We start from the raw sequence: 14,455 nt of genomic DNA on the forward strand, positions 1-14,455 counted from the left end.
CACGGTCCTGTCACTGCCGTGGCCTCTCCCGTTGTGGAGCACATGCTCCGGATGCGCAGGCTCAGCGGCCATGGCTCACGGGCCCAGCCGCTCCGCGGCATGTGAGATCTTCCCGGACCGGGGCGCAAACCCGTGTCCCCTGCATCGGCAGGCGGACTCTCAACCACTGCGCCACCAGGGAAGCCCCCGAGGCTATATTTTGATGTTAAATTGGGTGGTGTGGTTGATTTGGCTGAGAGTTTTTTTTTTAAATAAATTTATTTATTTTATTTTATTTATTTTTGGCTGTGTTGGGTCTTCTTTGTGGTGTGCAGGATTCTCTTTGTGGTGGCTTCTCTTGTTGTGGAGCATGGGCTCTAGGCACGCGGGCTTCCGTAGTTGTGGCATATGGGCTCAGTAGTTGTGGCTCGCGGGCTCTAGAATGCAGGCTTAGTAGTTGTGGCGCACAGGCTTAGTTGCTCCGCGGCATGTGGGATCTTCCCAGACCAGGGCTCGAACCCGTGTCCCCTGCATTGGCAGGAGGATTCTTAACCACTGCGCCACCAGGGAAGCCCCACCTTAACATTTTGGAAATCAGGATGTATCTTAAATTTTATGACATAATTACAATTGGCAGTTCCCCCCCCCCCCCGCCGTGGTGCATAAAATAATTGTTCATCTTAAAATCAATAAGGCATGGTTCATATATTCTACTCACTTATATTAACTGTTACGTGCATTGTTTTCTTGTTCCTTATATAAATTTTTAATACGTTTTTAAAAAATTATTTATTTATTTATTTAGGCCGTGCTGGGTCTTAGTTGCGGCACATGGGATCTTCCTTGCAGCACGTGGGATGGGTTTTTTTCGTTGCGACATGCGGACTTCTTAGTTGCTGCGTGCAGGCTTCTTAGTTGCAGCATGCATGCAGGATCTAGTTCCCTAACCAGGGGTGGAACTTGGGCCCCCTGCATTGGGAGTGTGGATAGAGTCTTACCCACTGGACCACCAGGGAAGTCCCTCTTTTTCCTTATATTGATTCCACCCCTTTTTACTTACTTGGATATTGCAGCCAAAATTCATTATTTTGGAAATCTTTAATCATTAAAGGATTTGTTTGGGGATTTATTTTAATTCTGAGATTTGTAATTTGAATTAGATAATAAGCATCATCATCCATATCTGGTCAACAGAGCAATTTAGGAAAATCCACAGTTAGCATAGTGTTTTGAGTAGCACAATATCCTGATCTGTTACTGTTAGTTAACATATGGCCTGCAGCCTGGTCTTTTGTGTTAGTTACTATTTTGCTGAATATACTGTAGAAGAACATTAACCAGAAAACCAGTTTAGCTTTAGCCTTACCTGCAATTTTCTTGGGTGTTTGCAACTGAAACGCCTTGTGATTTTATAGTAGTATCCTGTTGATGGGAAATAATTAGAAATTATATAATAATTGGTTTTTAGGCCTTTAGTATCTCTGAAAGTAAGCCACTTTGTATTACGGAGACAATACATTTTTTAAAGCTTATTTTAATGCAGAATCACAAGTCAGTAACTTCAAAAAAGGCAAGGCAAATAAAAGCGGGAGGAAGGTGGGCAATGATGCCAACATTAAATATACAGGCGTATTTCAGTCAGTGATTCTAAACTCTAGTTGTACCTCGGGCGATTTTTAAAATATCAGTACCCAGAGGTCTCAGGTAAATTAAATTATAATGCCTGGAATTGGTTGCTGGCATTGAATTTAAAAAATATTAAGATACTATTATTATTGTGTTACAAAGCAATATTTTTGTAGATTTACCCATTAGTTAGTACTTTCTTTGCTCCTCATACCTTTTTGCTTCTCTAAGCTTCCATCTAGGACCACTTTCCTTCTGCCTACATTTTTTAGAATATCTTTTAGTGAGGATCTCCTGCTGGCCAGCTGTCAGGTTTTGTTTGTCTGGAAATGTCTTTATTCTACCTTACTCTTAAAGGATATTTTTTGCTGGGTCTAGGTATCAGTTTCCTATTTCTGACTAACAAACCATCCCAAACTTAATGACTCAAAAACAACAACTATTTCCTCATGAATCTGTGGGTCAGCAGTTTGATCAGGGCTCAAGGGGATGGCTTGTCTCTGATCTACCTGGTATCTCATTCATCTGCTTGTAGTCACTTGTCACGTCAGCTGGGAGCTGGACAGTCCAGATGACCTCACTTATATGTCTGGTGGTTTGGTGAGGTGAGAAAGGAACTGGGCAACATATCTCTCATATCTCTCAGCTGGCTAGGCTAAATGCCTTCATGTGGTAGCTGGGTTCATAAAGCAGTATAGGGACTTCCCTGGTGGCACAGTGGTTAAGAATCTGCCTGCCAACGCAGGGGACACGGGTTCGAGCCCTGGGCCAGGAAGATCCCACATGCTGTGGAGCAGCTAAGCCCGTGCGCCACAACTACTGAGCCTGCACTCTAAGCCCACAAGCCACAACTACTGAGCCCAAATGCCACAACTACTGAAGCCCGTGCGCCTAGAGCCCATGCTCTGCAACAGGAGAAGCCACCACAATGAGAAGCCCACGCACCGCAACAAAGAGCGTCCCCTGCTCGCCGCAACTAGAGAAAGCCCACGTGCAGTGACTAAGACCCAGTGCAGCCAAAAATAAATAAATAAATTTATTAAAAAAAAAAAAAAAGCAATGGCAAGATCCAATGAACAAGTACTTTTCAAGCTTCTTGAAAAGTGTCTCATTGACCAGAGCAAGTCAGATGGCCAAGCCCACATTCCAAAGGGTGGAGAAATTAGATTCCATCTCTTTATGGGTAGAGGGACAATGTCACATTCAAAGGGATGTGCATTAAGGAATGGATGGGATATGTGGCCTTAAAAAATCAATAACAGGGGCTTCCCTGGTGGCGCAGTGGTTGAGAGTCCGCCTGCTGATGCATGGGACACGGGTTCGTGCCCTGGTCCGGGAAGATCCCACATGCCGCGGAGCGGCTAGGCCCGTGAGCCATGGCCGCTGAGCCTGCACATCCGGAGCCTGTGCTCTGCAACGGAAGAGGCCACAACAGTGAGAGGCCTGCGTACCGAAAAATAAAAAATCAATAAAAGTGTAGAATTTTAGGTTGGAGTATTTTTTTTTTCAGCACATTTTCTTTCCACTGTCTTTTGGCTTTCACTGTCACTGTTAAGCAGTTAGTTAGTTCCTATGGCTTCTTTTCAGATTTTCTGTCTGTGTTCTCTTGACCACTATGATTTGTCTTGGTGTGACTTTCCTTTTATTTCTCGACTTGAGCTTTATTGAGTTTCTTTTGATTTGGTGTCTTTCATTCTTTATGCAAAATTCTCAGCCATTATCTGCCTCTGCGCCACTCTTTCTCTTCTTGAACTTCAGTTAAGTTAGATTTCTTGCTATTTTTTCATGTTTGTTTATTTTTTACTATAAAGGTTTTATTATGCACAGAGAGGGGAGGGGGCTCAGTCCTTGGCAGCTGCTTTCCTCTTGGAAACCAGGGCATCACTCAGGTTCTCTTGCCTCTTGGCATGGCTGTGTGTCCCCACTCTTTTCTTGATGAACTTGAGGGCCTGTGTGTCCTTGGAGAACTTGAGCGTGTCCCAAATGCTCTGCCTTTATGAGGCAAAGCCTCATACTTCTCAGATCATGTCCCTTAGGGACTTGGTGTGCTTGGTGAGGCGTCCATGGCAGTGGCTGTGCCTCAGCTTGCTCATGTTCTTGGTCACTTTGTGGCCCTTGTTGAGGCCCATGGCCATGGGGTAGTACAGAGCTGTGGCTTTGTTCCTTAATGGCTTCTGAGGCAGAGTCTTCATATTTATTAACTTTTCGTCTTCATGCTACATTCTGGATAATTTCTGTTGACTTACCTTTCAGTGTACTAATTTTCTCTACAGTTATACCCAGCTGCTTAACTCTTCTACTTTTTAAAAAAATTAAATTTACCATAGTTCATCATTTTTTCCTTTTAAAAAATTAAGGTATAATTTACATGTAGTAAAATTTGCTTTCTTTTTTTTTTTTTTTGGTTTGCAATCTACAGGGTTTTTTTTTCTATTTATATTGTACTTTTATTATTTATTTATTTATTTATTTGGTTGTATTTATTTGGTTGTGGTGCGGCAGGCGGGCTCCTTAGTTGCGGCTCGCAGGCTCCTTAGTTGCGGCAGGTGGGCTCCTTAGTTGTGGCATGTGAGCTCCTTAGTTGTGGCAGGTGGCCTCCTTAGTTGCGGCAAGTGGCCTCCTTAGTTGCGGCAAGTGGGCCCCTTAGTTGCAGCTTGCAGCTCCTTAGTTGCGGCACATGAGCTTCTTAGTTGTGGCATGCGAACTCGTAGTTGCGGCATGCATGTGGGATCTAGTTCTCTGACCAGAAATCGAACCTGGGCTCCCTGCGTTGGGAGCGCTGAGTCTTAACCTAACCACTGTACCACCAGGGACGTCCCTGCAATCTATAAGATTTAATATTCATTCCTTTTATCTGGTGCTTTTGCCAATAGCACACTCTTAATTACTGTTGCTCTACTGTAAGTCTTAAAATGAGGTAGTATTCCAACTTTCTTTTACAAATTGTTAGGGTCTTCTATTTACAATCTGCTTTTTTTTTTTTTTGCGGTACGCAGGCCTCTCACCGCTGTGGCCTCTCCCGTCGTGGAGCACAAGCTCCAGACGTGCAGGCTCAGCGGCCATGGCTCACGGGCCCAGCCGCTCCGCGGCATGTGGGATCTTCCCGGACCGGGGCACAAACCCGTGTCCCCTGCATCGGCAGGCGGACTCTCAACCACTGAGCCACCAGGGAAGCCCTCTCTCTGTCTCTTTTAAAGAAAGGCAAGTCCCAGAGGCCAGTGCTCATGTTCCATGACCCAAATTGTAGATCCCAGCTGTTAGTCCTCAGCAATAACTTTGAGAACTTCATAGTAAAGTTTTGGTGTTTTTCTGATTTAAAGTTTTCAACCTCTATGCAATCATATTTCCCTATTTTAAATATAATTTTAAACCTTTTCTAGTGAGAAATGTTGTGAGCATTCTATGAAAGCAAAAAAAAGTAAATGACATTTGGGTAACTTACACTTTACTTTCTCAACAAAAATGTGTCCCCTTTCTAACCCCCCACACACACTTTTTTGCCACTGTTACCATTTTTTATTTCATATGTTAAATAGTTGGAAAAGCTATACCACATTATCTCCAGCTCATAGGTCAAGAGACAAGATTGGATCCCTGTGGAATAGGTTATGTCATTTTAGTCAAGATGTTCTCCTATAAAAAATTCAAAACACCAGATTTGAAGAGACCATTGAGGAGTCTGAAAGATTTCCTTAGATTATTTTCCTGGGCAAGGACATATTCCTTTTCTTAGCTTCTTAGTTAGTTGTAGTTAGTTTTGGAGCACCTTAAACATTTTCTCCTCTGACGTTTACACTCTTCCTGTATTATAAATACTTTTCATCCACACCTCAGCAATATGTGTTGTTTAAAATAATTAACATTTAAATATTTCTATTGTTTCTTTAATTTTCTGCAAGCTGTTTTTATTTTCCTAGCATGGAGACTAAACTACGGTAAAGAAAAATTTTGTTGTATGTTCTACTTCCCCAACAGTTATTTATTATGTACTTTCTACATTCTAGGTACAAATCAGGGATACGCTTTCTGTCTTTCTGGAAGTATGACTGTATGATAGATGAAAGGCAGATTGGAACAGAACAAGGCATGGAGGCCACAAAAAAAAAAAAAAAAAAAAAAGAGACCTGCTCAGAGATTGTAGTCTAGAAAATGAGGATTTGGATTAAAGCAATGATAGAAAGAAAGGAGATTGACTAAATCTAATACTGAAAAAAGATGACTAAGGAGAGCTTGTTAAAGGACTAAGATAGGGGACTTGCAGGAGAAAAAGGAATCAAAAGTAAACCCAAAGTTCCATTGGGTATGTGGGCATTACTTACTGGGGGAATGATGATGTCATGGTAGAAAAAGAATTAAAAATAATTTATGTAGATACTTCTTCTTCCAAGAGGTAGAGCTTAACTCCCCATTCCCCTCTTGAGTATGGGCTGGACTCAGTGAATTGCTTCCAAAGAGTAGAATGTGGAAAGGTAGAAGGGAGTCATTTTATAGTGGAGAAACCTGGCAAACACTCCCTTGTCCGGGTGATCAAAGTTGGCATCATCAGCATGTATGCCCTTGATATGATGTGTTGAGAATGGCAGTTCTTCCCCCAAACCTATATCCTATGAGAAAAACATCACACTAACTGAAGTTGAAGGACATTCTACAAAATACCTGACCAGGCTTCCTCAAAAACTGTCAGGTCATTAGAAACACTGAAGCTAAGGAGATCAGACTAAATCCTGGATGGGAAAAATGTTTGACCAAATATCTGGGCACCTGTTGGCCCAGTCAAGTTGCCACATAATCTTGTGTCACTGTCCAAAACTAAGAGAGGATGGAGGGTTAAAGAAGATAAAGGGTTAAGGAGGAGAGAGTTGTTTTTTAAACATCGAAAACAGCAGAAAGCTAAAAAATGGGATAGAGAAGATGACTCTTAATGATAAAAATCACAGGAAGCAGGAAATCAGGAAATGTGGTCTGACTCCTCATTTAAAAAGTGAAAGGAATATGCACAATCAGTGACAGAATGGATAATAGAAGTAAGTTAAATTTTCATTTTACAGTTGACCTTTGAATGTACGGATTTGAACTGCACAGGTCCCCTCATACGCCGATTTTTTTTTCAGTAAATAAATACTACAGTATTACATGATCAGAAGTTGGTTGAATACGCAGATGTGGAGCCACAGATACAGAGGGCCAACTCTAAAGTTATCCTCGGATTATTGACTGTGAGGAGGGTCTGCACCCTTAACTCCCCCTAGTTGTTCAAGAGTCAACTGTATTTTATCTGCCCCTCTCTCTTGGGATATCCCTTTTCTTCTAACTACTCCAGTCCCAAAGTAGGGCCAAAGTAACTAACTTTGGGGGGAAAAACAAGCGTTCCCCCCCACCCCCCTGGCCCAAGAAAGAAAGCAGATTCTTCACATCCACTAAAAATGTCTTGAGGTTTTCAAGTACTCAAATTTATGAATGTGTATCCATGGATACAAAGATAAAAGTCATATAGGTTAAAACTAAACTTACATGTTATAAAGCAGGTGCTTGGCGAGTTAACAAATATTATAAAATTCTAACTTACTCTTAACCTTTTAGGTACAGTCTTCAGTAATATAGTTCAAACATTTATGCACACTCTTTCATTTTATTATTCATCCTTTATAATTGAATTCATGGAAGACTGGCTTTAGGCCAGAAAGCAGTAAATTAAATTTGAAATGCTTCTTTCTGCTAGTATTTAGCACTTGCATTTTTCTTCCCGTTTTTTCCCTCTAAGCCCAGTAAAATATCCTAATAATTTCACAATGATACGCCTTAAGAGGTGATACTGCCAAAGGTGAAATATTGCTGGGCAAGTAGTACCTCCACTCAGTAGCTTAAAAATTTGCCAGCTGGTAAACACAATATTTAAAATCAACATTTAAAATTCTCCTAGGTATGTAAGTATATAATGTATGAAAATCAGATTATGAAAGTTGAGGACCATCTGTAAATAAAAATGCAAATATTTTGAATTCTTAATTACCCAGAGTTTCATTGTTTTACTACTTTCTTTAGTGTGTGTCTAACATTTTAAAATGTTCTCCTGGGCTTTGATCTAGCAGTGTCTGCAAATTGTGTTCACCATCACTCAATCACATGCTCTTAGAGTAGCCTATACTCCGTTGCTTCTTAGACCCTAATAGAGCTTCCTGCCTATTTTAGTACCTAAAACTCTCTATGATTAAAATTTCTCTCAACTGAGATTCTTACTGCTTTACTTCATCTAACTTACTATAAAATAAAATGGATAACTATCCAGTGAATAAAGATCCCTAAAAATAAAATGAAACTCACAACTCAAATATTATGTAGTTATAGAAAAGTTTGCGATGTTTGAGATAAGAATTTACAAAGCTATTAAATCAGAGACCCTGGGTTCCTTCTAGTTTTGCTAACTATGCCAATTTTATGGGGGATTGAGGGAGAAATTGGTCAGTAGGAAAAGTAGAGACTCACCCTACTGATTCAAGTGTGGAGGGTAAATCTTCCTCCTACTAAATAAAGTACTTCACTGTTCTGAACAGTGACAATCTGAATACATTTTCTTTATGAGAACGTGATTAAGTTAATTAGAGACATATTATTAGGGTTGTTCTTATAAGTTGTTCCTATCTGCCTACATAATGTAAACAACCTACATACAGTTAGACTGTTAGTTTTAGCTCTGTTTTTACCCCTTGCTCCAGACTTTAGGTTATTTTCCATATAACCTGCCTTACAGGGTGCTCCATACAAAAGTTGGTTAAATAGGGGCTTCCCTGGTGGTGCAGTGGTTGAGAGTCCGCCTGCCGATGCAGGGGACACAGGTTCGTGCCCCGGTCCGGGAAGATCCCACATGCCGCGGAGTGGCTGGGCCCGTGAGCCATGGCCACTGAGCCTGCGTGTCCGGAGCCTGTGCTCCGCAGTGGGAGAGGCCACAACAGTGAGAGGCCTGCGTACCGCAAAAAAAAAAGAAAAAAGAAAAAAAAATTGGTTAAATAACGTGCTTGAGTTAGCCTCAAACAAAAACATACGTTTTGTGGAGAGAAGTCCATTTCTCCTAGTAAAAAAACTTTAAACTTTCTAGTAAAAGAACTTCTGGTATTTAAAACCAAGGTTTATAATGTGATAAAAATATTCAATATTGTTGACCGTTTCCATCATCTTGCTTTTCTCCTATAGGACTGTTTCACTTTCTTATAGTAAAAGCAAAAGGGTATTTGTGTGTGTGTGTGTGATTTAGGAATTTAGAGTTAACTGACCAGCTTATAATTGTCCCTGTATGAATTAGTGACTGTTTTTCCACAGAAATTGTTTCTATCCTAGGCTAATTGTTTCTGAGCCATTGCTCAACCTGTTTTCAGAATGGGAGCACATTTTATTAATAATTAGCTCAAGAAAAACATAATTAATAAAGTTAATCTGTTGCTAAGTAAAACCATATGAAATTCCAAAGCAAAATACAAATATGAGTTTATGTGTTCCAAAGCGAGTTCCTTAGCATAAGTAAGTGATAGAAAGCCCAGGCATGATCCTAGTTCTTGCTGTACAAAAAGGAGCTAGCAGGAGACTTTCTTCTTTGCCATCTTCTGCAGTATGTGAATTAAGAATACTAAGAATCTGGTTAACACACATTAACAGTTATCTTGATGTTATGCATGGTTATTTTATACAGAAATGTAAAAATAGTGGCAAATCATTCTTTGAAGAATAGAATCACATTTTAAATGTATTGATGGAGTTAGTGATTTAAAGGAAATTTGTGCTAAGTTTTTTGTTTTTGTTCTGTATGGCAAGTCCCTTCACAACATGAATAACTGACCTATTTTATGTTTCGTTGTCTGAAACAAAGCCACTAAACAAGACAAGATTATGATTTGGTATTTGGTGACCTGATTCAGTTTTCAAAGAAGGAAAAATTGTAATTTGTGAACTTTTAAACTACCACAGTGATCATTTGATCAGTATGTGAGAATAGTCCATTTAGTTAATATCTCCAAGCACAGCTATAACTGTTTTTTAAATTATTTTTTTTCCATTTTACCACAAAATCCTATAAAATAAACTGAAGGAAATTACATCTTTTTATATTAGCATCTCATCTTTATTGGGGTATCTGTCAGTAGGTCCACTGTTAAGCAGAGAGCTAATTAAAGTGACAAAGCAATGATGTCGTTGAATTTGCAAGTTGAGGAAATGAATATTAATAAGATCCATCCCATTAGAAAATAATTTTATTCATGCACTTTGCCAAAGTTCTTGGGTATAGCTTAGTTCTTTCCCTGACTAGTCATTTTCATCCTGATTTAATGATGTCCCATCTGACTTTTCAGTGACCAACTGATATTTAGCAGTAATATATTCAGAAGAGTGTAGGAATCTCAACCCATTTATTGAAAAAATTCTGTCTTAAATATTTTCAAACAAAATAGGGTTTAAATAAGTAGTACTGAGGAATTGTACAAATTGGTTTTTATTCCCCAGGACTGTTTTTGTGAGCATAGTAATTCCCAAGTATCTCTTTAAAGATCATTTTGTGTTGTACCTGGTTCTTAAAGACTTATGTTACTGAGGTTTAGCATGGTTGTAAACTATGTTGCCGTGGTTAAGAATGTTGGATGCATATGCTTTGGGTTGAAGGGTTTTTTTTGGTTTGTTTTTGCTGCGCCATGCCGCTTGCAGGATCTTCGTTCCCTGGGATCGAACCTGGGCCCACAGCTGTGAAAGTGCAGAGTTCTAACCATCAGGGAATTCCCATGGTTGAGGATTTTTAATAATCCCATGAGAAATCTAGATGGATAATTTGTATCTTTGTATATGTGAGTCCTGCTATTATCAGATGGCTACTTCTATAAAAGAGCTGTTTATTATACCAAATTATGGAATTTGGATATACAGTGAAAACTCAGCTTTTAACAGCTACAAGAAGACCAAAATAATGGCAAAGTGTAATAGGAACTAGAATGGAAACTGCTATGGAGTCCATATTTTAAAGAATGTTCCAGGGGATTCCTTGGCAGTCCAGTGGTTAGGACTCTATGCTTCTACACCGGGCCAAAAAAAAAAAAAAAAGAATGTTCCAGAAAATTGCCGTTTGTCTAACTAACACTGTTAAGCTAGAATCTGTCAAAACAATCAAATTTTGAGCAAATATAAAACAAGGTCCTGTGACTCAACCATGGACTTAAGTACAAATTAAGAGGGAAGATTTCTCTTAAGAAAGGGAGAATGGAGAACTCTCCCTGAATCTTTGCCCGCACCCGACTCTTCTGAGGTGTGGCTGAAGCGACACTGTAAAGGCATACCCCACGGGACACTGCTCACATTCTTCTGGCCCTTGTGCTCGAAGTGACCCGGCCTAGTTTTGATATTTTTTTAAAGGCAGTTGTAGAGGAGACTGAGCGGTCAACTTCATGCACACCACCGCTGCACTTCCACACTGGTGAATTAGCAGTGTATTTACAAGAAACCATGTTTCCCTCCTCGTTTTTTTTTTTTTTTTCCACACACACATACTGTATTTTATTTTTACAAGAGATAAATAAACTGACACCAAGCATTGTAACTGGATGACCACAACAAAAGCAACAATGATTGCAGTTACCAAACACGAAACACACTCATACTATGTCATGATATTGACATGCTGTCCAGTAATCCTCCACTGTAACAGCTCCTTTACTTTGTAGTGAAAATTGATTTGTATATTTTTTGCCTTGAGTCCTTGTGGGATTTTTTTTTTATTCAAGCAGAAAGTCACAAAAATTATAATCATCCTCATCAGTTCACTCAGTCCCATGTAATTAATTTTTTTTTCACCTCCTCATTTTTTAAAAGAGTAGTATAATAAAATATATATTTGATCTTTGTCTCCAGTTCCTGGCACAGAGCTCCGAAAACCCTTGGAATTTCCTGAGTAATAGGATTTGTTACCTCATAACACGCCCCTTTCATTACACTTGAGTTTATGCTAATGAAGTGATTTACGAAGGGGCCCCAGGATAGCCTGAGAATGGGCCGGTCATCAGGAGTGATTAGAAGGTTGGAACGTTCAGTCCCACCCACCAGCCTCCAAGGATGGGGTGGGATGGCTCTCTGGAGACTGAGCGTTATAAAAACTCAGACTAGAAGACCTGGGGAGCTTCTGTGTTGGTGGGCAGATCAAGGTGCCAGGAGGTGAGGTGCCCTGTGTGGGCCTGAAGCTCTGTTGTGCCTTCCCTCACTTTGCCCTAGGCATCTCTTCCATTTGACTGTTCCTGAGTTGTATCTTTTATAATAAACTGGTAAATGTAAGTAAAAGTTTTCCTAAGTTCTGTGATTTGGTCTAGAGAGTTATTAAACTTGAGGAGGGCGTCATGGGGACCCTCAAACTTGTAGCCAAGTCAGAAGAATTACAAGTGTCCTTGGGACCTGAGGTTCACGACTGGCATCTGAAGTAAGGGCAGTCTTGTGAAACCGAGCCCTCAATTTGTGGGGTCTGCCCTAACTCTGGGTAGTTAGTGTGGCGATGAAAATTAATCAGTAGTCAGTATATGAAAGTAGTGGAAAATTTTATTTGAGCCAAATTTGAGGATTATAACTTGGGAAGAGCATCTCAGAAAGCTCCCAGAACGTTCCTCCCATTGGAAGTCAAAACACAGTTACATAAGTTTTTTTAGACAGAGGGCTGTACGTTAAATGACGTATTATTGACAGTTTACACAATCCAGATCTAAGCATGGCCCTTACAAGATCAAGAAGGAATGTTATCTTTTAAGGAGTTGTCTTATTGATTTTAGGAGAATGTTGCTCTTTGCTTCACTTGAGCAGGTATTTCTTCTGATGGGGGAGGTTTGGTTGATGCATAAAGCAGATACACAGTAGGTGGGGAGAGAGGAGGCCAGAGGGCAGAAAAAATTTTTTATGTTTAAATTTTTCTTGTTTTGCCATAGAATATGAATTTTATTTCACAGTGTCAGAACTAAATTGACACCCAGTTAACGTAGGAGAATCTGAGAGCTGGTATCACAAAGAGTAAGCTCTGCTTGGGACTTCCCTGGTGGTCCACCTTCCAATGCAGGGGACACAGGTTCGATCCCTTGTCGGGGAACTAAGATCCCACATGCCGCGGGGAAACTAAGTTCGTGTGCTGCAACAAAGACTCAGCGTAGCCAAAAAAAAAAAGCACAAATTCTGCTTTGTTTTTTTGTTTTGTTTTGTTTTTTAAATTAATTAATTAATTTTTTGGGGGCTGTGTTATGTCTTCTTTTCTGTGGGAGGGCTTTCTCTAATTGCGGCAAGCGGGGGGCCACTCTTCATCGCGGTGCGCGGGCCTCTCACTATCGCGGCCTCTTTTGTTGCGGAGCACAGGCTCCAGACGCGCAGGCTCAGTAGTTGTGGCTCACGGGCCTAGTTGCTCCGCGGCATGTGGGATCTTCCCAGACCAGGGCTCAAACCCGTGTCCCCTGCATTGGCAGGCGGATTCTCAACCACTGTGCCACCAGGGAAGCTCTCTGCTTTGTTTTTATGTGCTTAGTAGATATTAACATTTGCATTAAAAAATACATAAGAATAAATTTGCTCAAAGAAAGTGTCAACTGAAGAAAAATGCACGACCTAAAAATTGCAAGTTATGTTTTATTTCGGGACCTTGCTGAGGACTATAGCCCAGGAGACAGCCTCTCAGATAGCTCTGAGGAACTGTTCCAAAGAGGTAAGGGAGGAGCTAGGATATATAGGAATTTTTGCTGAAAAAGAATCATGTAGTTGAACATCAAAAGATTACTGCCAATCTCAAAAAAAAAACCCAGACATTTCAAGTTAATGATTTTATTGCTTTTCTGTGTATGGGAAGAAGCTAGAGTCTGGGCTCATTGAAATTATTTCTTAGATACGCATCTTAACTATTTAGGGCCAGTATCCTGTTTTTTTCTCCATCCTGAATTCCCCTTATAGCACACTGTGGCACTGTGGCGGGGCGGGGGCTGCAGTGGCTGGTGGCTTGGTGGTGGCCACATTTGCTGTTTACTGGAATGACGGGCAGCATTGTTTGTTTACTGGAATGGCAGGCAACATCCTTTGTCCACAAAAGTAAAGATCCAACTTAATAGAAAGAGATAATATTCTTCCTAGATTTGGAAGACCTGCAGATCAGTTCAATGCAATCACAGTCAAAATCCCAGCAGGCTTTTTTGGGGGGCTAGGTAATAGAAACTGACAAGCTGAGTCTTACATTTATATAGAAATGCAAGTGAGCTTGAATAGCTAAAACAGCTGAAAAAGAATAAAATTGGATGACTTGCATTACTTGTATTTCAGCACTTATAAAGATTTACTATAAAGTAATCAAGACAGTATGGTAGGGCTTCCCTTGTGGCACAGTGGTTAAGAATCCGCCTGCCAATGCAGGGGACACGGGTTCGAGCCCTGGTCCAGGAAGATCCCACATGCCACGGAGCAACTAAGCCCGTTTGCCACAACTACTGAGCCCACGCACCTAGAGCCCATGCTCTGCAACAAGAGAAGCCACCACAATGAGAAGCCCGCGCACCGCAATGAAGAGTAGCCCCTGCTCAGCACAACTAGAGAAAGCCCGCATACAGCAACGAAGACCCAACACAGCCAAAAAAAAAAGACAGTATGGTATTGTCAGAAAGATAAACTTATAAACCTGGGGTTGACAAAATGGCTGTGTGTTTTGTAAGTAAAATTTTAGTGAAACAAAGCTAAACCTATTTGTTTATGTATTCCCTAGGGCTGCTTTTGATCTACAGTTACCAAATTGAGTATAACAGAGACTATATATGGCCCCAAGCCTAAAATACTGTCTATTCAGTGGTTCAGAATCGAAAGTTGATAAATAGGT

General features: G+C 40.5%; 2 protein-coding genes across 3 annotated transcripts in view; one reads left to right on the top strand and one right to left on the bottom strand.

Moving 5' to 3' along the window:
- The window catches only part of GLG1 (golgi glycoprotein 1), a 149,477-nt gene that overhangs the window by 29,045 nt on the left and 105,977 nt on the right, over positions 1–14,455 (top strand). The gene's annotated exons all lie outside the window — the stretch shown is intronic.
- LOC105748148 (60S ribosomal protein L36-like) lies at positions 3,447–3,797 on the bottom strand. The gene is given in 1 exon segment (XM_033434682.1): positions 3,447–3,797. A coding segment is annotated over 1 exon segment (351 nt).

The sequence above is a fragment of the Orcinus orca genome, chromosome 20, assembly GCF_937001465.1.
Source record: "Orcinus orca chromosome 20, mOrcOrc1.1, whole genome shotgun sequence".
Classification (NCBI taxonomy): domain Eukaryota; kingdom Metazoa; phylum Chordata; class Mammalia; order Artiodactyla; family Delphinidae; genus Orcinus; species Orcinus orca.